Genomic DNA, 24,725 nt, shown 5'->3' on the forward strand with positions numbered 1-24,725 from the left:
TATCGCGTACCTATGCAAAGATAAAATTCCCTAAACACAAACTAATGTAGTAATAGGGGTCGAACCACAAGGAAACGGGAATTACTTCGTGAATTGGTATGGATAGATTCTTATCAAGGTCGATTTCGATTTGGGTTGGTTTGATTGTTTGGTGATTAATAACAATAATGATGTAAATTATATGATAAAAGAGAGTCTAAGGAGTTCGGGTCACACATGCAAAGGTAAACATATGATTATGATAAATTCGGTACTAATAACATTGTCAATTGCTTAGGCTTAAAGATACCCACCTTGCGGCATTAACATCAACCATAGACCGGGTCCTAGAGAAACTCTCGTCCATGACTAGGTCGTCCTACTATACATGCTTAGTCTAATTCAATTCCGTGCCTCTCGACTTATAGAACGAATGAACAAACTTAATCAATTGAATAGGGCCCTAAACAAAGATTAAACATTGTGGCACAAGCATGTGATAGAAGCAATATGATCAATATTATTATTAATCTATTTTATCATGTTTATATATTAAGTTTATGCATGGCTCCCCTAGCCCTTAGACTAGGAAATTTAGCTACTCATACTAAAATGTAAATTGCAAACTATATTGTAAGAAATATTAAACATGGTTATAAGATTTATATTAATTAGATGATATAACATGAGAAAAGAACATGCTAATGTAAAATGGAATACTTGATTATAAACTATATGGTAACTAAATAGAAATGTAAAATTGCAAACTAGAAATAGAAATACCTTAATAATAGAGAACTTGTATGGAAGAACAATGTATAACCAAAAGCTTGAAATAACTTAGAACCAAATGTTTGAACAACTACAAGATTAACTAATTTGTAAACTAATATGAAAACTATTGAGAGAATTATAGTGCTTAAGGCTATTGTAAACTAAAACTTGGACGTAAAATTGGATGCCTAAAGCTTTGGAACACCTCTCCTATTTATAGGAGAGGAGAGCATAACGTAAAAGCCAAGAGGCATGCAACCCCGATCGGGGTCGTGTGTTTCCAGCTCCTTTGACTTAATTCTCCTCTTAATTGCTTGGAGAATCCTATGTTGGTGATTAATTGTGCGATTAATCACCCGGTTAAGACCTTAATTCTTGGCATCCTAGGTAGCTTGGAATCCTATCTTTTCCACCTTGACTTGGACTTGAAGTTGGGCTTGACTTTGGTTTGTTGACAACAATTGTATTGCACACATTAGTCCATCAACTTCTTCATGAAAAACCCATGCAAACACTCCATGATAGCCCAATATTTGGTCTTGCTTAGCCATTGCACTCTAGTAGCTCATCTTGTAGTATTTTAGCTCCAAAAGCTTAAGTATCCTACAAAACATGTGGAGACAAACAAATGCACTAGAATAACAAATATTAGCTCAAAACACTATGATAAGTGCTAAATGACAAATAAAATGGAGCTAATATAGGGGATGAAAGTATATAAAATATGCACTTATCATAACCTTTCGCTCAATTGGCCCTGTGGCTATGGTTAGGTTAACAAGTCCTACCACCTTTCGTCGTGTACCATCATATGCACGCACACCTTGATTGGTAGGGGTCCAATCCGACTCTTTCATGCCTAGCTTGTATGCCGTTTTGAGGGGTATGACGTTGACCGCGGAGCCATCATCTACCAAGGTCATTGGCACGTTCTTCTTTAGACAAATTACAGTGATGTAAAGAGCTAAATTGTGACTAGCGCCAAAAGGTGGCAAATCTTCGTCTGAGAAAGTAATAGGATTACTTATCTTTGGTGGTTCTTGGAAGACCAAGTTGACTACATCTTCGGGTGTCGAGTTGTGTGCTACATTTAGTTTGGCCAAAGCTTGCAGTAAAGCTTGGCGATGTGGGAATGAGCTTGCTATTAATTGCCAGACTGAAAGATCGGCCTTCGTCTTCTGTAATTGCTTGAGCAAATGGTCAGTAGAGTCCTCTTCGTTATCATTTGGTGTGACAACGTTGGTTGGACCATTTTGAGCAATGCTTTGATATGGACGACCCGAGCGAGTTAGGTGGTCCACATCTTGGTCTTCACCATTTTGGACTATTTCCTTGACTAGGGAGTTCTCAATGAGGTACTCGTCATCGTCGGCCCAAACCCCATTGATTGTAGCCAGTTTCCTCATTCTCATGATTTCATCCTCTAGTCGTATGATTTGGTCGACTAGTTTATCAACCATGGTGACTACCTCTTGCAGAGTAGTGTCTTGAGAGAAGATTAGTGGCACATGTTCTTTGGGTGTTGCGTTGGGATTGCGTAGAGTTATCACCACATTTTCTAATTCCCACACTTGCCTATCTACACTCCTTGCCCATGTGATGAAGTCGGAAATGGTAGGGGAAATAGTAGAGTAGAACCCTTCATTCTCGATGGCATGGATATCATTTTCGACTGGAGAAATGAGGTGTGAGCAATCTAAGGTATATTCGTCACTTGTAATCACTAGAACTCCAAGAGGATTCTGAGTGTTGTTGGGTTTACCTCCCGGCGGTATTGGCAATCGACCATCTTCAATCATGTCTTGAAGCACATTTTTCAACTTGTAGCATTTTTCTGTGTCGTGCCCCTTGCCCCTATGGTATTCACAGTACGAATTCTCGTCCCAGAATTTGGATTTCCTTTCGGGTTCGGGAGTAGGCCCAATGGGTTGGAGTTTACCTTGCTTCATTAACCTTTTTAGAGCGTTGGAGTAAGTGTCCCCAAGATTTGTGAATTTCCTTAGTGGGGTACTTCTCTTGGATGGCTCGAGAAGGTTAACTTCATCGGTCTTGCTAGTAGAGCCGTACGAACGACTTGTTGAACCTTGATATCCTCGACCTACCGTTTTGGACAAGAGTCCTTTACGGATGTCATCTTCGATCCTTGTCCCTAGTACAGTTAAATCCTTGAAAGTTTTGATATTTTGGTATCTCAAATGATTGGCATAGATGGGTTTGAGATTGTCCACAAACTTCTCCACTAGGGTAGCCTCATCCGGGCGTTCGACTAGTTGGGTACTAGTCTTCCTCCACCTACTTAGGAAGTCGGTGAATCCTTCTTTGTCATTTTGGGTAAGAACCTCTAGAGTGCGCATGTTAACTTGGATCTCGGCATTATCCGCATATTGTTTAGAGAACTCGATTGCGGCATCTTCCCAAGTAGCGACCTTCTTATGATCTAAGGAGTAGAACCATTGCTTCGGGATGGTGTCAAGAGATGAAGGAAAGATCCTTAAGAACATCTCGCGTTTAATGCCTTTGATAGACATATAATCCTTGAAGGCACGGATGTGGTTCAAAGGGTTCTCGTGCCCCTTGAATTTAGGGATATCCGTCATATTGAAGTTGGTTGGCAATTTGGAATTGACGGCCTCATACTTGCGATTGTTCTCCCTATAAATGTCATCCCCCTTAAGGTACATCAATTGCTCCTCTAAGTATTGGAGTCTTTTCTCAGCTACAGTCATCCCCATGAGAGGATTTTCATCCTTGGATTCATTCTCGGAGTCACCTATTACTTCACTTTCCTGAGGGGGCAACCTCCCCTCTACGGCATAGATCCGGCCCTCGATGGTCTCAAGGCGGTCATAGACTTGGTCTTGGGTAATTTGCATTTGGGCTAGCGCGGCTAGGATTCGATCATTACCATCTTGAAGTTGGTTGAGGTTTGTTTCGCTGGATCCAGGCATCTTGGAAACTGGATAAGAGATCGAGGACGAATCAAAACACGATCGACCATCCTAACACAGTTGCTAAAAGAAGAAATGTTTTGACTCGTGAAGTGGGTGTGTGCCACTTGTGTTGAGTGAGCTTTGAAGAAAGACAAGGTTTTTGAAAATGTGCGTCCTAGTCAACTATAGTGTAGTTGTAGGAGTGGACTCAAAGTGAGGTTTTGAAATGGGCTTGTGACCCGAATTTTGACACGACAAATGGACATAGTTTTGACTCGGTTTTGCGCTAAATGAAGGCCTATTTCGAAATTTTGATTAAGAAAAAGGGTTTTTGATTTTTGAAAAATCGTCATGGTTTTGTTTAGAAATGGTGATCACGTAAGGTACAAACATTTATACAAGCATTATAACGGGATGCTGAGTGCATTTAAAAGGGTTTTGGTTTAAAGGGTGGGTTGTCATACCGAACCATCAAACCCGAAGTCTGTGGAGAGGCTCGTGCCAAACAAGAGTAAGGCCGATTCCTAGTCCATTTCCTCAAGTAGTGAAGGCCCTTGATACAAACAAGAGTAAGCATCATGGTATGGATGACGTCAATCGCTATCCATCCTTAGGCCCAAATAAGAATTAGGACCGTTTAGACGGGACGATTTGTCGAATGGGTTGGATTGGGCCTAGGAAGGCCGAATAAAACGATCTAGGAAGACCGAGTTATGAAAACCGACAATTGTCTTGTACAAACTATTCCCTAACCTTGTTCAAGTTTCACCCTTGCTACACGTAAGTGTATTATCCCCAGCGGAGTCGCCAAACTGTGGACAGCGGGGGGCCCACGGGGGCGCTTGGGAGGAAAGAGAAACAAGCGTTTGCATTTTTGTTGGAGTCGCCACCAATTTTTATGGGAAATTGGAACCGTTCGAATACCTCGTGTCATGTCAAGACACAAAGTAAAGACATGAACACTAAGCAATCGTTACCCTTAGCATTCTATGTCTAGAATGACTCTCGCGGATGCCAATGAACACGGGTGCTCACGGAGATCTGGAGTAAGGGGTGAGGGTACGTATTAGGAAGCTCTTTTGATCGAACACCTAATCCCGCCCGCCTCGATAGCGGCCTCTACTAATGATTAGGGAAGTTATTCGTACTTGATATATAGTCGATTATATGCATGCAATGCAACATCCAAGTTTTAATCCTAACATGTGAGAATTAGACTAGGTCGGTTGACAATTAGTTTAACATACAATTAAGGTCGAAGTAGAATTTAATGCTCAATTACATATGAAAACATACAAATGATACAAAATTCAATGATAAATACAATAGGAACATTACGATAATAAAAATTACAATAATTACAATGGATTAGGCGATTTATGTCGAAAATACCTTTAAAACGGATAATTTGAGAAAACGAATAAAAGAATAAATTAACGAACATAATGAAGGTGATAATACGGATAATAATTAATTAAACGTAAGCTAATTTAAACTAGGTCAAACAACAACGGAGTTCAGAAGCAGATTCACCGAATAAAGCGCAGCGGAGAGCGCGTCCTTTGGAATAGGCGCAAAGCAATTGCTGCGTCTGTTTCTGACCAATCCGTCGTGAAGTTTTAATTGCGTGTTGTTAATACTCGTCGGTAAATTTAATGATTGATTAAATTAGTTACTCGGATGAAAGTGATTAATAGGTTATTTACATGTGATTAATGGGTCATGAAAGTAATAAACATGGATGGGACGGAATTAAACGAATTAATTACATGAATGAATGATTGATTAGTGACATGAGTGAATGAAATAAACTAAACAAGATAAATTAACGACAAATATGCAATGAATATGCGATACATATGACAAAAGACAGATGAAAATATATCAAAGGATCGAATTCCAGAAACTCAATATGAACAAATTGAATTTCTACAACCCGGATTGAATTCAATGACGAAAACCCGCAAATATGAGATTACTTGGGATTCAAGCCGAATTTAATGATGAATTAAATATGTTAACGGTGAATAATAATATACATGTGAAATATTATACTATTATGACGAAGAATTAACAAAAAACAACGGAAACAAATAAGAAAGAACGAATTACAGAGGACGAAGGAAGAAGAAAGGAAGCAGGAACTGCGGCAGCCTAACGAAGAGGCGCGGCAGGTGCTGCGTCCCTTCGAAGAGGCGCAACAGTTGCTGCGTCCTTTCTCGACGGTCATCTTCTGGAAATCCGTAAAAAGAGGTTTTGAACACGGTTTTAGAAATCGGTTTTAATGATATTTTTGACATAAATCATACATTGATGATTTCAAAAAGTAAATAAATAAATAAATAAGGATTATACACCCTCAGACTTACATGTTTGACGAAACGAGAAGGACTAAGATATCGATTAGTGATGCTCGACGCGAATGTAAAGAAAGTGCCCTCGTAAGAGGAAAACGATTAATTAATTAAGTTGATTGATGTGGAGTTGGTCAAATTGGTCGGTCATGCAAACGAGGCTGGTACTCAGAGGATCCGAGCTTACGTGGTCGAATGTTCAAGCACGTAGACACCAAAAAGTAAGAACAAAGGTCTAGAATGCAAAGGTCTAGAATGCAAAGGGAGAAGAGAAGGGCGGACACTCGCGTGAGAAATATGAGGAGCGAAGGCTCCTATTTATACTAATCACGTGAAGGAAAACCCTCCCTACCGTCCGGTCATTTTCCGGCAGATTTTTTGCATTCTTTTGAGTCACTCGTTTTGCGCTAATTAAGGCCATATGTATATATAAATGTATGTTTTGCGTGATTTTCTATGTAAATTTCGGCGGCATGACGGCGTAAACGTCATCCACCAAACCTGTTCAAAGCTAACCTGCAGGTACAAGCGACGCAACCCAGCAGCAAAGCCACTCAGGCCATCTTATATACACAAAAAAAGGAAATGTACAACAAACTGGGGGCTCGAGCCCCAAACAAAGTCCAGAATGTTCCAAATGAAGGTCCAAATGTACAACTGTGCAAAATACAGCTAACAAACAAACAAAAAAGCTACATAAAACTACTGCTGGTCGCCCTCCAGCTCTGCAACTCTTGCCGCAAGAGCGGCAATCTCGGCGTCCCGAACCTCGAGCTCCCTCAACAAGCGAGCTGTCTCCTCCCGAGACTGGGTCAACTCTCGCTCCAGCTCGCGGTCCCCCTGTAAACAACAAAATGGCTCATGTCAATCGTTTCAAGCAAAATTGGAAAATCAAAATTCAAAAATGAAACAGGCACAAGGTTCATACCTGACGGACTCGACCGCCGACAAGTGCCTCGACGGCAGTAGCTCGCAGCCGGTTGGCCACCCTCCACAACGCCACGAACCGAGACGGCGCAACCTGCATTTTCAAAAAAGAAGTTCTCAACAATTGAACAAACTCAATCAAATGTGTTCTTACACAAAAGCTATGCAAAGTTAGAGGATTTACCCTCCGAATCAGATGTTGCCAATCGTCTAGGCCAGCATCCGTCACAGCTACGTCAAAGTCACGCAGCTCGGAGATCGTCGTCCTCCCGGTCGCGTCAGTGTACTCGAGGGTCTCGGGGTACTCTGGGGGCTCGATGCCCGCCGCCTCAACCTCCTGCAAAACCAAATATTTCTCGTTAATTGGTGATCTTTCATCATAATTCTCAAAAGGAAATCAAATCAAGAGGAAGAGTAAAAGATACTCACCACTACCGGCCAGTACGCCAACCTCCCGTAGAGGAACGCTGAGTAGTCCTCGCCAGGAAGAAGGAGGGCGTCACCACTAGCGTCAGCCAAGTCCGCCTCCCTCTCTGCCTCAGAAGGCTCCCTGAACATCGTCCTAGGAGGATCGATGGGAACCGTCAACACGTCCCGAGAGCACTGACGAGCCAAGCGCTCGCCCAAGTACCACACCGGACCCATCGACGTCCTGAAAAGCAGCCGGCTCGAGCTCCTAGGTCGAAGGACCTCAGCCACAAAAGGAAGCGTGTCAGCGTACTCCGCCCAAGGCCTGGGCACCCACTGGGACAAGATAAACAAAGGAATTATGATCAATTTAAAAGCAATATAGAAGCAAATGAATATTAGCAAGATACTTACGTTGTCTAGCTGAAGAGCGTTCACATCCCGCCGGTAGACACCGTGAGAAGAGCGCTTGCTCTTCGTCCTGCACATCACCCAATCCCTCACCACGAGATAGGCCTTCTCCAGCGGCTCCGTCCTCTTGGGCGCGAGGCTCGGGAAGTAGGAGTACACCCACGCCTGTGAAGCAAGATAATCAATGATGGTCTTTCAGGATTTGATAAAGAAAGGAATTAACTTTGGTCTAAAGGAAGGTTCATACCTCCAGCAGTAGTCCAGGTCCGACAGCGCCATGAGAAGTCCCCTTCTCCATCAACTCCGGACGAACCATGGCCCTCATGATGCGGATGAGAACCGCAAAGCCAGCAGTGACCCAGTCCCAACGCCCTAGGGAGCTCAGGTCAGAAAGGAAGGGAAGAAGCTTCGTCGACAGCCTCTCGCCCTTGTCTCCGAGGTAAATCGAAGACAGAAACCACCAGAGCCACAAACGAGCCCTCTGCTCAGCTGTACAGGGAGGAGGAGCCGTCTCCCTCCCGTCAATCGTAAATAAATAAATAAATAAATAAATAAATAAATAAATAAATAAGGATTATACACCCTCAGACTTACATGTTTGACGAAACGAGAAGGACTAAGATATCGATTAGTGATGCTCGACGCGAATGTAAAGAAAGTGTCCTCGTAAGAGGAAAACGATTAATTAATTAAGTTGATTGATGTGGAGTTGGTCAAATTGGTCGGTCGTGCAAACGAGACTGATACTCAGAAGGATCCGAGCTTACGTGGTCGAATGTTCAAGCACGTAGACGCCAAAAAGTAAGAACAAAGGTCTAGAATGCAAAGGGAGAAGAGAAGGGCGGACACTCGCGTGAGAAATATGAGGAGCGAAGGCTCCTATTTATACTAATCACATGAAGGAATTAGGGTTTCGGAGACTCTTTGGAAGTGAATCTCGGAAAGATATGAAAAAGATACGAAAACTACGCAGAATAGGACCTGGGAAGAGGCGCAACAGCCACTGCGTCTCTTGGAAGAGGCGCAGCACCTGCTGCGTCTGTTCCCAAGTGGTTTCCTCCTGCGGAGGAAAGATTTCCGTGTTTAAGTTATGGTAGGACGGAATAATTTGGTTTTCCTTAATATCTTATGTGAATATTTCGGGAAATTGTTTGCCAAAGGATGAAAATTATGAAATATGGAATAGAAATATCCGGAACATTCCAGAACATTCTGACTCGGGATTTAACGGTTATCAGAAAATGAAGACGGTTTTAGGCCCGGACTCCAAATGTACTCTAATTACTGTCAAAACGACCGTATCGGCACGTAGATGACAACTAAGAGGTAGACATTAATATTTGAGCAATCACTTGACGATAATCTTACGAATTGTCACAAATCGTTCCGCGTACCAAACATGCGGCCCAATCATCACCGGGTGGTTTGCGAGAGGTGCAGAAATGAGGTATCTACACTATGGCCGGCCGCCGACCTCCATCTCACTACCGCTCTATCTCTGGCGACGTGAAAGACGGCCATCATCCGCCACCAATCCCTTCAACCACCAATTAGAATAAACCCCTAAATTGATTTTAAATCTAAACCCTAAATTAATTTAAATGCTATAAAATTCAAAGAAAAACTTTAAATTGATCAATATAAATGTTATTAACAAATTTAATACTTGTTTTACCTTTAAATTATGATTCATAATTAAAGAAATTAATTTATTTTGAAATGAAGGCATTGTTGTCAGAATCGCGATTCGATCCAACGATTCTACGATTTTACGATCCAAAAATGCTTGACCGATCCTGGATCCTACGATTCTATCATAGCTGTAGAATCTTACGATCCTATTAATTTGAAAATATTTAGAGATGGGATCATAATACGATCCTACGATTTTACGATCCTACGATCCGATTCTATAATAAAAAAATTAATATATATTTTTATATAATGACACCGTAAAACCCAAATTTCATGTAACTTGTTCATACAATGATACTAAAATCATTAATTACCAATATTTTATGAATAAATATTAATAAATAAGTGTTCTGATTTTCAATTATATGTTTTTACCAAATAAAAAATTATATATAGTGAGTTTGTAGAATCTTGCGATTCTACGATCCGATTCTACCGATTCGATCCTACCCTCCCCATCGATCCAAAGTAGAATCCCGATCCTGACAACATTGAATGAAGGTATGATTAGAGATTGAGAGAAAACCTTTTTTTTTGTAAGGGTAAATAAATGGAAAGTAAGGGTTAAAAAGTACTATAATGAGTAAAAAATGTACTGCAAAAATAAATTAGTACTCTAATTTGAGAGTTTGGCCAAAATAAGATAATGCATAAAGATCCAAATTTGATATATCATGTATGCTCCACAATATTACCGTTTTTTTTTTTTTTTTTTTGGTTAAGAGAGAAAAAGGATAGCTTACAGCTTCCTAAAAGTAACATAACAAACTACACGACTAAGCAACCCTAGACACCGGATTAGCAAATCTAGTGTTACAAAGCCAAACTTAAAGACTATATTAATATTTTTTTGAAAGTAAAATTACAATAGTAAGGCAAACTAGAGCAATGTAAGCGTGATGTTGAAAGACGGAAGCTTGGCCACGAACGTTGGTATCAACATCATTAGCACGGAAGATCTCCAAAGGTTTATCTATGGGTGTTAATGAGACGAGACAACTTGCGAGCAATTCGAGATCGGCTCAGTCAAAGCTCGCCTCGGGCTCGGCTCGAGAGCTTAACAAGTCAACAAGTCAAGTCGAGCAAAGGCATGCTCGACTCTAAAAGCTCGTGAGCGGCTCGAACTTGTGTGATTACATAAGATATTTCTCATATTTTGTAAAAATATCATACATATCAAATGTCTCGCTAATTTGCCAAATATTTTTACATATAACCTTTGAGCCTTGTTCTTAAAAATATGGGAGAAAAAAAATAAAAAAAATAAACAATTTTATCTAGGCTCGATTTGGGTTCGAGTTTGGCCCGAGCTCGCGTTAAATCTCGTAAGCTTTATAACGAGCACATTTTTTTCAAGCTCGGGTAAGCTCGAGATCGGCTGGAGCTCAGGTTTTGATTCTTGAGCACAAGCCGAGCAAAGCCAAGCTCAGGTTCAGCTCGGCTCGTTAACACCCCTAATTGTATCAACGTTAATTGTCCAGTTACATTATGTTTGTGAATTTGAAACTGATCGATGAAACGAGCATTGTTCAATTGTAGAGGATTACAAGTTTACAACAACATAAGCGAATGCCTTTAAAGCTCTCTTCTATGGCAAGATAAGGCAGCAAAGTTCATTGTATACGCAGCCTAACACTTGTCTTGAAAACATAGGGATACTAGAAGGGATGAGTCCGGATGACTACTAATGAACATTGAGCTGATAAAAAGTGGGTTTTGAAGCACCTTTTTTTTTTGCTAAGCATTGCTTTTGGTTTGTCATATCATGCTAAAACCCTTTTTTTATATAGTATTATCATAGTGCAAGATTAATTAAACTAGTAAATATCCATCTCGATAGAAAGGTATTTCACGAGTTATTTTTTTTAACAATTACGATTTAATAGTCTATCAATCTAGCCCTAAATACATTACATTCCTAGTTCCGACCCTGGTGTAAACTCCAATTTTTTGAATTTCACATTTACCTTCTAGGTTTGAATGTGCAACTTGTAGGGTTACACGGTTCGGTGTTCGATTGGGCACAACAGTTCGTGCTCCTTCGGCTGCTCCTCACTCTTTCATCTCTAATCAGCATCCCTTTATAACAGCTCAAGACTTTGGTACTGTTCTTTCCACCAAACTCGGAAGTCGGAACCGTGTAACAGAGTAACCAACTAGTGCATTGTGAGTGCTTTTCTGAGGGTAAGATTATTGATATTTTTGAGACAAGACTTTGGTAAATTTTAAGACAAGACTCACCAAGATTACCAATAATCTACCAAAGTCTTAAGTTGAGTCTTGAAAATCCAAGACTCAACTTAAGACTTTGGGTGAGTCTTGACCCCACCTCGAAAGAAAATTATCCAATGAGTGGCTCTCATGTGTCCCTTCTTTTTTGTTAAAAAAAAAGAAGTAAAGTAAAAAAGTAGAGTTGTATAAAGTATGAAGTAAGTGAGACAAGTCTGAACAATAAAGAAATAATAAAAGTTAGTGAAAAGCCGAAGTGCAGAGTCTTAAGACTTTGGAGAGTCTTCCTGATAATCTCACCCTTGCATTAGAAATGCAATATTATCGATTCTTTTAATTAAAATTAAAAGGTCGATTAACTATTTTATTGTTTTAACGAAATCTAAATGCATTAAATTACCGTATACTAAACGGTTCCAGTGAAGGTTTTTCACAGTATAATCCGAGAGCTAGCTTGAGATCGAAGCTTCACCACAATATCCGATACTTAATATGGTTACTTCACATATTTTTTCATCATAGCCACTAACTCCTCGTGCTTCTTAGTCTGATCTGCAATTCTCAGCTCCTTGAGAACCATTCCGTACGCTTCGTACACATCCACAAGTGGTCTCAAGTACGCACACTCGAGCATGTCCTCAAAGAATAAACACGCATCTGACCAATCCCCAATAGCACAAAGCACCGATATCAAAATCTTATAAGTTTTAGCATTAGGTTCAACATCAAGTTCACACATTTCCTCTTCCAACTTAAAAACCATATCAGTCGACTTAAATTCAACAAACATCCTCAATAACACATTAAAGGTCACGGTGTTAGGCTGGCACTTCAATTCCTTCATCTTTGCATACAACGTGTCAGCAGCATTCATATCTCCCACTTGTGAGATACAATTAAATATCGGATTAAAACTATGCGCGTTAGGCACAATACCCTTATTCACCATTTCGTCAATCAACTTCATTGCATCATCCCTATTCTCAACATCCCTACAATAACACGCAATCAAACAGTTATAAGTAGTTACATCAGGTTCACACCCAAACCTCTTCATTTGATTATAAACCTCCAAAATCTTCTCGGTCGTCCCAAACTTCACATAATAATTCAAGAAGTTATTAAAACTCGCAGCATTAGGCTGACAACCTTTCTCAATCATCACTGAGAAAACCCTCTCAGCCCGCGTAATCTGACAATGGCTACACAATCCATCAATAAAAACATTATAAGTAGACACATTTGGAACAATTCCCGTCTTTTTCATTTCGGCAAAAACCCTCGCAGCCTTGGAAATCTTATGAACACTACACCAACCCTTAATCAAGTTATTATAATCAACAACATCAAGCTCACAAATATCCTTCAATTTATCAAAAAACCACTGAGCCTCGGCTGCCTGTTTCTTCTTAACAAACATAGCAATAACAAAAGTAATTGCAGCTTTATCAAGACTACAACCATATTCCTCCATCCAATTAAACGCACGATAACCTGAAATATTATAATGTTTAAATTTCCTTCTAAGCAACCTAACAAAAAGCTCAGAAGGAATTTCTAATTTTCGACGTCTCATTTCCTCAATAAAACCACAAGCATGATCAAATCTATCAGCTTTCCCAAGTAAATCAACAATTTCAACAAAACCCTGCTTATAAATCTCAAAATTGTCCCAACTAACTGCCCAATTAAAAAAGGTAAGAGCTTGGTAATAGGGGATACGAGGTCGAGAATACCGACATTTTTTGAGAATAGAAAGGACAACCGAAGGCGAAATACACTCACCTGGAGTAATCTGAGAAAAGGATTGAGCAAGGGAGGGGATTATATTAGCATCAATTTCATACTCGCGGCTTGTATCATAGGGTATGCTAAACTTAGGGTTTTCTTTATGATGATCTTTAATCAATGAATTCAATCCTTTAACAATTGGGTTTTTTTGAGGAGTGATATTAGAACTTATATTAGCATCAATTTCATGGGTTTCTTTCTCATTTTGAGAACAATTAGGGTTTTTAGGGGATTCAAGAACTGTCGAAAATGGTAAAGAAAAGGATTTAATAAAAGATTTAGGGAAAGCAAGATGTAATTTTGATCTAATTAACGCCATAATTAGATTGATTGATGAAATGGGTTTGAAGAAAATTTTGATTTTTAAGAGTGGTTTTGATGGAATTCAAGAATCTGAGGTATCAAGGGTTTTAGGTTAAATTTGGGGAAGAACAATGAATCAATTAAATCATTAACTGCTTGCTCCTAGAGTCCTAGGGCTGAGCAACTTTAACTCTGGAGTCTGGACCGTAAAAAGGGACCGCACCGAACCACTTGGTCTGGACCGAAATCGGACCAAATTTTCTTAGGTCCGGTCCTCGGTCCATATTTTTTACTCCCTCCTATTCCAGATAATCGTCCCATTGTCCATTTCCGTCTAGTCGGGTAACTGTCCCATTGTCTATTTTTGGTGAGTGTTGTGTGGTGCAAATTCAATTCCATTTCCGTCTATTCACATAATTGTCCCATTGTCCGTTTTGTGTGGTCTAAACTCACTTTCTTAATTCTTGTGCCATTTTCACAATGGGACGGTTATGTAGAATAGGAGGGAGTAGCTTTTAGTATTCGATTAAGTCTTGTCCAAGAGCGGTAATTTTAGGTACGGACAGAAAAGAACGAAATCCATAAGGTTAATTTAGTATAATTTTTTTTGAAACAGTTTACTAATTTAGTTTCAAAAGACATTACAAACCAAATGATAAATAAAAAAACAATTGCTCCCAACTCCAAAGTAGGCAGCAAGGGTAGCAGTAACCCTACCTCGTGGAATGAGAGTTGGGCATTACAGAGCCTTTAACCAGAAGACAATAACCCCATGGCACCTGAACCATTCATACGCCAAAGCAACCTTAAACTTACCATTTCTAGACCAATTGTTCACAGTATTAATACCAGTTATAATGGAACCAATCCTATTGAGAATTTCATTCTATCCTTAATGTTGATCTACCATATACTCCGTAGTACGTACTAGAAGGAGAATTGTAAGCTCTACTCCGCTGAGCCCAATTTTCGACATAATCATGTGCAAGTAACCAAATCCATTTAGCCAACAATGCTTTATTCCAAGAGAGGAGTTCTTTTACATTGAATCCCCCCTCTTTGTGAGGTTTGCAAATACTCTTCCAACCATCAAATACCATTTCCCTACTGTCAGATTCAATGTTCCATAAATAGTCTTTGAATATTTTGTTGATCCTCTTAAGAACATTCTTAGACAGCAGGGCACTGGCACACCAGAAATTAGCTAGCCCAAATATGACAGAATTCAAAATTTGGGTCCTTTCAGCATAAGACAAGAAATTATTAGACCAGTGCATCCGAGAGTTCTGGATCTTCGTAATCAAGGCACCATAAACTTCCATGGAATTCTTAGTAGAGTTTAAAGGGATGCCCAGATATCTGAAGGGGAAATGACCCTCTGTAAAGCTAGTAACCTGTAAAATCCGAGCTTTAACAGTGGGAGAAATCCCTCCCAAATAGATATCGGTTTTACTAATATTAGCATGTAATTCAAACCAAGAAACAAATTCATCTAGTATCCTAATTGCACCTTTAACTGAAGGCACATCTCCTCTTGTGAAGATTATGAGGTCATCATCAACAAACACCAGATGAGTGAGTTTTAGTTTGGCACACTTGAATTGGGATGTAGAGAGACCAATGGCTGAAAATTTGACCTCCTCAAGTGCCTAGATAATATTTTCATGCCAAGTACAAAGAGATAAGAGAAAGAGAGTCTCCTTGCTGAGTCCACTTTAACCTTTGAAAAATCCATGAGTAGCTCTATTGCTTTTGATGGAAAACCAGGATCCAGAGATGCAACCCATTATCCAACTAGTGAACAATAAGTCTTCCTTGTGATGGATATATCGGTCACAAACTTGGGACGGGTCAAGTATCACTCACATTGGTAGATAAAATAAAAGTAAAAGTGCCTAAGTAATCACAAAGGTTTGTCCTTATCTTACCAAGTAAGTTTTATTTGACCCGTCACAAGCTCCCTAAGAGTAAGATACTTCCTACTGTAATTTCTTACTAAGGATTGGAAAAACATAAGTTTTTCAAAAATATTAATGATTTTGTGTGAATGCTTTTATATATAACGTACTTCAAAAATAATCATTGGATAGTGTCAAAATTATGTTAGAATTCTTGTTTTGGGATTACTTGATACAACCATATGGCTCAACAAATAAATTGTGTTTTTCTTGTTATTGTGAAGTAGCCATTATTCGGTATAGCTCCAACAATTTTTATTACGGCTCATTCTAAAACAACCAGATTTCATGGTAGAGAATGAGAAACCTCACATGTTTATGTTGATGATGTTGCTTTATGAAATTTAGAATTTTCCTGGTACGATTTCCATTTTGCGGCATGGCACTCTTTTTTAATAAATAGCTGATTTTTCTGTCTACGTTCTGCGAATCCAGGACTATTTTTACTTTCCAACTGGTTGTTGCTGCTAGCATTTCTAATCACCCGGTGTGAGTGTGTGCGACATATAGTGATATATGCATGATCAGAAACTTGCATAAGTCTCAGATTGTCGCCGCCCGACTCAATGGTGGCGAACACTTCAGAATGGTCCAGACACTGTCGAAGAGCTGCTAGATCACCATGTGATGAAGGAGCCATAGTATGATGATGATGATGAAAATGAGAGGCTATCTCTTAGGAGACTTACTCCTGCTAAAATGGTTTTGTTGTTTGTATTTGGATACAGTTATTTGGTATAAATTTACTGGGCATTATAATTCAGTCCAGTCTTCGGTCCTTGTTTTTGTCCGTCCTAGTCTATCCTAAGATCGAGTAATTAAGGATTTAAGGTTCTCATTGAATTTACCGAAAGTTGAAATTTATGTTTTTCCAAAACTAGCCCTTAAAATTAAGTAATTAGGTATTTTACCAAAAAAAAAAAAGCATTAGAAACTCAATATTATCGATTCTTTTAATTTTTTTTTTTTTTGGCCGTTGATAAGAAAGGTTCTACATAATCTAAATGCATTTAATTAATTACCGTATACTTAACTTGACAGTTCCAGTTAAGGTTTTTCACAGTATAATCCGAGAGCTAGCTTCAGATTGAAGCTTCACCACAGTGTAAATTGACAATTTATTATTTTCTAACGTTTTTCATCATTGTTATTTTGATTTGAGAGAAAAAAAAAAACAATTTAAGTAATACTCATAACATGAAATGTGTATTTTAATGAAAAAAAGTTTTTACACAGATTTAATGATACTGTTTTATAACTTTTTTTAAAAGCATATTTTTTAGCTATAACTTATCTTATAACTTATCTTACCAAGAACGAAATTTTTATCATCAAAAACCTAGAAGCAAATCTTAAATTGGGAAGTACTATATCGAAATAGGAAAGAAAATAAGAGATTATATCAAAATAGGGGAAATATTTTAGGCGGTGAGTTTTCCTATTCATTTAGTATATAGGGGATGGGTTTTCATCATATCCACTAACTCCGCGTGCTTCTTAGTCTGACCTGCAATTCTCAACGCCTTGAGAACCATATCGTACACTTCGTACACAAGCATACGTGGTCTCAACTTCATTTGCTCGAGCATCTCCTCAAAGTATTTACACGCCTTTGACCAGTCCCCCATAGCACAAAACATCGAAATGTAAATCTTATAGGTTTCAACATTAACATCATCCATTTCATCTATGAGTTTAAAAACCATATCAGTCGACTTAGATTCAACAAACATCCTCAGTAGCACATTATAACTCACGACATTAGGCTCGCACTCCAATTCCTTCATCTTTGCGTACAACGTTTGAGCAGCATTCACATCTCCCACTTGTGAGTAACAATTAAATATCGGATTAAAACTATGCGCGTTAGGCTCAATACCCTTATTCACCATTTCGTCAATCAACAACATTGCATCATCCCTTTTCTCAACATCCCTACAATAAAACTTAATCAAACAGTTATAAGTAATTAAATCAGGTTGACACCCAAGCGTCTTCATCTGATTATAAACCTGCAAAAACTGCTCAGTCGTCCCAAACTTCACATAATGACTCAACAAGTTGTTAAAAGTCGCAGCATTAGGCTGACAACCTTTCTCAATCATCACCGATAAAACATCATGCGCCCGCTTAATCTCCCAACGTCTACACAATCCATCAATTAAAATATTATAAGTATACACATTTGGAACAATTCCCTTTCTCTTCATTTCGCGAAAAACACTCTCAGCCTTCCAAATATTTTTAATCCTACACCAACCCTTAATCAAGTTATTATAATCAACAACATCAGGCTCAAACCTATCCTTTAACCCATCAATAAACAACTGAGCCTCGACCGGCTTATACTTATTAACAAACATAGCAATAACAGCAGAAATTGCAGCATTATCAAGACTAAAACCATACCACTCCATCCAATTAAGCACTTCTTCCGCATCTGAAAATTTACCAGCTTTAACATGCCTCCTAAACAACCTAGCTAAAAGCACAGTAGGAATGTCTAATTTTCGATGTTTCATTTCTCTAATTAAATTATAAACAAGATCACACCTATCAGCTTTCCCAAGTAAATCAACAATTTCAACAAAACTCTGCTTATAAATCTCAAAATTGTCCCAATTAACTGCCCAATTAAAAAAGGCAAGAGCTTGGGCAAAGGGGATAGGATGTCGAATATACCGACATTTTTCGAGAACAGAAACGACAACCGAAGGAGAAATACACTCACCTGGAGCAATCTGAGAAAAGGATTGAGCAAGAGAGGGGATTGTAAAATTATAGGTTATATCACGGGATTCGTAAAGTTTAGGGTTTTTTCTATGATGATCTTTAATCAATGAATTCAATCCTTTAACAACTGGGTTCTGTTGAGGAGTGATATTAGAGCTTATATTAGCATCAATTTCATGGGTTTCTTTCTCATCTTGAGAAAAATTAGGGTTTTTAGAGGATTCAAGAACTGTCGAAAACGATAATGAAAAGGGTTTAATAAAAGATTTAGGGAAAGCAAGATGTAATTTTGATCTAATTAACGCCATAATTAGATTGATTGATGAAATGGGCTTGAAGAAAGTTTGATTTTTAAGAGCGGTTTTGATGGAATTGAAGGATCTGAGGTTTATCAAGGGAGCTGGGTTAGATTTGGGGAAGAACAGTGAATTAAATCATTAATCGCTTGCAAAATGACACAAAACGACGTCGTAGTCTCGTAGATGACATTTGAGCCGTATAATTTCAATTCCTGGGTCGAATTTGTAATGGGTCGGTTTTTTAAACACAAAATATCATTTTACGCTATCTCTCTAAAGTTGTAGATGGGTTCATAATAATAAGACAAACAATAAATGACATGAAGAGAGTTGTCTTATTATAAAAGTGGTGACATATTTGACCCGTCTATACTTGTACCCTGAGTTTTTCGGTTTATGTTATAGCCCTAATTTTTTTATATTTTACATTGTACTTGAGTTTTTTTTTTTTTAATATATTTTTTTTATTCTGACTTAATAATTTTGTATCATTGTCCTATATGAGAAAAATCACAAAGCACTTTTAATAAGCAGAAACTACTATTAAAAACATCCGTTATGATTCATGAGTGACTATGACATGATAATGGAAATTCGATGAACTTTTAATTAGATTTATATATATTATTTGGTGGGTTTATGGGTAATTCGGCAAACTAATAATTGGTCCAACTCCAAGTAGCAAGAACAACATTTCAGGTATAAAGAAAATTTGTATGATCTGGGTTTTTGTTTATTCCATACCTGTTGCTTGTGACGGCCACAAGCTTGTGACCTCTCACAACTTTCTCCCACTTGCCCTTTCATTTGTCCCACTTGCCCCTTTGTCTCACGTCACAAGGTTGTGATGGATTTGTGCAAAGATTAAGGAGAAAGAGGAGACCATTTGTGAGTGTTGGCGTGTTGTTATTGAGTGACAAGTGAATACTGAATAATAGACTACATGGAGATTAACCTTTAAAAATATTTATAATATAGAAATATAGACAAATGAATGAGACAATCGAAATGAAATAGATAAACAAATGTCCAAACGAAGAGGTATCTAGATAAGAAGGTGCATAAAGATCCAAACTTGAAATATCTTATATGCTCCACACTTTTTTTTGGTGCAAATGAGGGGCAAGTCCCTGTTGAAGATATGAAGATATGATTTCATAATCATATCAAATCAAGCACAAATCATGTAAATACTATAATCAGTTTTATTCTTTATTTTAGGCAAATGTAATTATCTTATTCATTTGTAATTATACGATCCTCAATTATCTCCACAATCAGTGGGATTAGATTAGATTAGATAGCTTGCTGTGTATTTGTAGTATATAAAGCCATGTATTCCTACCTTGCAAATAATCAATACAATTCATCTTTATTATCTTATATGGTATCATTCCTTCTATCGATCCTAACCTTCATCACCTTCCTCGTTGTTGTACTAGGCACAACCACCATGGCCAACCATTCCAACACTCTCATCCCAAACACCGATGAACCCGACCACCCTCTCATTTCCGTTCATTTCACCAATTGTACCCGTCTCACCAAAACCAACTATCGCTCTTGGCGATTCCAGATTATACGGTTCCTTCAAGGTCTCGGGCTCTTCGCTTTCCTTGATGGTTCTCGCTCCTCACCACCCGAAACAACCACACCTACTGCCACCACCGACAAACCCAACCCCACTCCTGTCCCTAACCCAGCCTACTCCACGTGGTTCCGTCAAGATAATCTTATCCTTGGCGCTATCGCGGGTACCCTCCATGATGATGTATCACCCATCATCCTCGACGCAACCACATCTCGAGAAGCGTGGACACTTCTCGAAACCACCTTCGCCAACCCGTCCCGTGGTCACATCCTTCAACTGAAGGAGCGTTTTCGCCACATTACCCAAGGTAATCAACCCGTATCTGACTATCTCCTCTCCGTCAAAACCTGCGCTGCCGAATTAGCTCAACTAGGTAAACCCGTCGATGCCGAAGATCTTACCCATCAGATCCTTCATGGTCTCGACCAAGACAAGTATAAATCCGTTATTGACATAGTTCGTGCCCGGGACACCCCAATAGCCTTCGAACAATTACATGAAAAATTAATCCAACATGAACTCCTCACCAAAACTCAAACCCCTGCCTCACCCTTTCCTCCCTCTGCCCACGCCGCAACCAATCGTGGCTATCATCACCAAACCCGCCAACACCAACAACCCTACCAACCTCGTGCTCAAACCACCGCTTCCCAATCTCACCCTCGCTATCCTAACCAATCTCAACCTTCCAATCAAAACCAAGAACCCAAACCATTCCTTGGCCACTGCCAATTTTGTCGCAGCAAAGGCCATGTCATTAGCGACTGTGAAGATTTCCGTCGCACCTACCCTATGGTCGCCTTCCCTCCCCCTCCCACTCGTCAGCAACCTCGCCCACATGCCCATACCGCCACTATACCACCATCGTCTTCCTCCTCCTTCCTTGTTGACAGCGGTGCTTCCCATCACGTTGTTAACGATTTGCAAAACCTCTCGCTGCATACCCCATATGACGGTGCCGACGACCTCATTATAGGAGATGGCTCCTCTCTTCCTATTACTCATTACGGTTCTTTCTCTTATAATGCTCTTTCATTTACCAATGTTTTAGTCGTTCCTACCATTTCCCGTAAATTACTTTCCGTTTCTCAATTTTGCAAAGATAATAATGCTATTGCTATTTTCTCACCAACTTCATTTTGTTTTAAGGCACAAGTGACGGGAACAATCCTCCTCCAGGGCCGATTTAATGATGGCACATATGAGTGGCAACCACAACCTATCCCTAAAGCTTATGCCGTATCCTCCACCTCATGGCACCACCGACTAGGCCACCCCTCCGATGCCACCCTCAAGATTTTAAATTCTCAATTTAAATTTCGCATCTCCAATTTTCCGCATTGTACGGCATGCTTAATGAATAAAAGCCACAAGTTGCCTTTTTCCATTTCAAGTATTAAATCCAGTGCTCCTCTCGATGTGATTTTTCGACGTTTGGACCGCTCCATCGCTTTCACATGATAACTTCAAATATTATATAATATTTGTTGACCACTATAGTCATTATTTTTGGATTTACCCACTTAAAAATAAATCCGATACCTATTTAACCTTTCATCGTTTCAAAGCCGTTGTTGAAAAATATTTTAATAAACCAATTAAACAATTCTTTTCCGACAATGGAGGAGAATTTATCAAACTCACCCCCGACCTCTTAAATGATGGCATAACCCACTTAACCTCCCCACCACATACACCCGAGCATAATGGGTTCGCGGAACGTCGCCATAGACACATTGTAGAAACCGGCCTAGCTCTCCTCACTCAGGCTCGACTACCCACCAATTTTTGGACCTATGCTTTCACCACCGCCACGTACCTCATAAATCGCTTACCCACCTCAACACTAAACAATAAATCCCCCTACGAAATTCTTCATCACCAACCACCTAACTATGAAAAGCTTCGCCCATTTGGTTGTCTATGTTTCCCGTGGCTTCGTCCCTATACCACTCATAAGCTTGAAAGTCGGTCCACCCCGTGTATCTTTGTCGGATACTCTACAACCCAAAGTGCTTATTATTGTTTTGACCCGTCCCTCAACAAAGTCTTCACCTCTCGACATGTTCGATTTGTGGAAACAGAATTTCCCTATCCCACCTTATCCAACACGTCTTCCTCCTCCATACCATCCACTGATCAATGGTGTACCCTTGCTCTCCCTCTCCTTACCACCCCGACGCCCACAGTTACTACCTCGCCCCCCCTTCGCCTGAAACCACCTCTCCACAACCTCCAAACACAACCCCTACCAACTCCCCTGCTTCCTCGAACCCCACTCCCCCCTCTACCGCGACCTCTCCCTCCTCTGCCTCTCCACCCCCTCCGCCACCACCGCCACCTCCACCTTCCCATCGACATGGCACTCACCTATCTAATAATATAGTTAAGCCGAACCCCCGTTATGCCAAAACCGCCAATCTGGCCACCACCTATCCCACTCCTACAACAACCAAACAAGCCCTCATCGACCCTCGCTGGAGAGCAGCCATGATTGATGAATACCAAGCCCTCCTCAAAAATCAGACTTGGACATTAGTTCCCCGGTCCCAAGCCCAAAACCTGGTTGGTTGCAAATGGGTCTATCGTGTCAAGTACAACCCCGATGGAAGTCTCAAACAACATAAGGCCCGCCTGGTAGCTAAAGGTTTTCATCAACGCCCGGGAATTGACTACTCGGAAACATTCAGCCCGGTAGTCAAGCCCACCACCATCCGTCTTGTTCTTTCTCTTGCAGTCACGCAACACTGGCATCTTCACCAAATCGACATTAACAATGCTTTCCTTCAAGGCACACTAACCGATACCGTATTCATGTCACAACCTGCAGGTTTTATTGACACGGATAAACCAGATTATGTTTGCAAGCTACAAAAAGCCATCTATGGTCTCAAACAAGCACCGAGAGCATGGTATACCGAACTCAAAAATTATTTAATTACCTTTGGTTTCAAAAATTCTATTTCGGATCCATCCTTATTTATTTACAATTCAAATAAAATTTCTTTATTAGTCTTAGTTTACGTCGACGACATTATTGTAACCGGACCAAACCATACTCACATCACCGAATTTATCACCAAAATATCGACCAAATTTTCGTTGAAAGACCTCGGCCCCCTTTCTTATTTTCTAGGGATTGAAGTGACCCCTACAAAAACCGGACTCCACCTTAACCAAAGCAAATATCTCTCCGACCTCCTTCACAAATACAACTATCAAGAATGCAACCCTGCAACAACACCAATGCTTCCGCACCCGCCCCTGACATCCGAACCTAAAAATCCCGTTATCAATGAAAGCGACTATCGTGCTATTATTGGTAGCCTTCAATACCTCTCCCTCACGCGTCCTGATATTGCCTTTCCCGTTAATAAACTAGCACAATTTTTAACACACCCCACAACCTCTCACTGGACAGCCCTTAAACGTCTTCTACGCTACCTTCGTGGTACCCTCCACATGGGTGTTCACATCTCCAATTCCTCACCTTTGTCGCTTCATGCCTTTTGTGATGCCGACCTAGGCGGTGATACAAATGACTTTGTGTCGACTTCAGGCTTTCTAGTATACCTTGGTTCCAATCCCATCTGTTGGTCCTCTCGAAAACAACGGGCAGTCTCACGCTCATCAACTGAGGCCGAATTCCGGGCAGTGGCCGATACCACTGCCGAGCTCCTTTGGTTACTGTCACTATTAAGCGAACTTGGTATCACCGTTACTAAACCTCCCTCTATTTATTGTGATAATCTAAGTGCAACTAGTTATTCCGCGAATCCCGTTTTCCACTCCAAAATGAAGCATCTCGCTTTGTCTTTTCACTTCGTTAAAGAGCAGGTTCGCCTACAAAAAATACGAGTTCAACACATCAATGGCAATGACCAACTTGCTGACACGCTGACGAAGCCCCTCCACAAGTCCCGTTTCCTTGATCTCATTAGCAAGATTGGACTTCGTTTACGTCCGTCCATCTTGAAGGGGAATGTTGAAGATATGAAGATATGATTTCATAATCATATCAAATCAAGCACAAATCATGTAAATACTATTGTAGACACGTAAAATTTATATACGTGCCACGTCGGAAGTCAAGAGTCAAATGTTGACCCATCAAATGAAATGCAAAATTAATATTTTTAATTTGGACGAAATTCAATTAAATTAGTCCATTTTAATTATTTTACCCGAATTCATTAAAGTGGCAAAACCCGACAAATGGGTCAAATCCACCTAAATGAGACAAATCGACTTTCAAGTCCAAGCCCATTAAAAACCTAGAGTTTTAGTGTGCATTTCTCTATAAATAGAGAGCTCATGTTCATTTGCAAGGGATGGAAAAAAAT

General features: G+C 39.7%; 1 protein-coding gene across 1 annotated transcript; it reads right to left on the reverse strand.

Moving 5' to 3' along the window:
* Window positions 1–17,156: 17,156 nt before the first annotated feature.
* LOC141586558 (pentatricopeptide repeat-containing protein At1g20300, mitochondrial-like) lies at window positions 17,157–18,913 on the reverse strand. The gene has a single exon (XM_074407837.1). It carries the CDS (start codon window positions 18,798–18,800, stop codon window positions 17,202–17,204), a length of 1,599 nt encoding a protein of 532 aa, XP_074263938.1. The 5' UTR covers window positions 18,801–18,913; the 3' UTR covers window positions 17,157–17,201.
* Window positions 18,914–24,725: the final 5,812 nt, after the last annotated feature.

This window comes from Silene latifolia, chromosome 6 (assembly GCF_048544455.1).
Source record: "Silene latifolia isolate original U9 population chromosome 6, ASM4854445v1, whole genome shotgun sequence".
NCBI lineage: Eukaryota > Viridiplantae > Streptophyta > Magnoliopsida > Caryophyllales > Caryophyllaceae > Silene > Silene latifolia.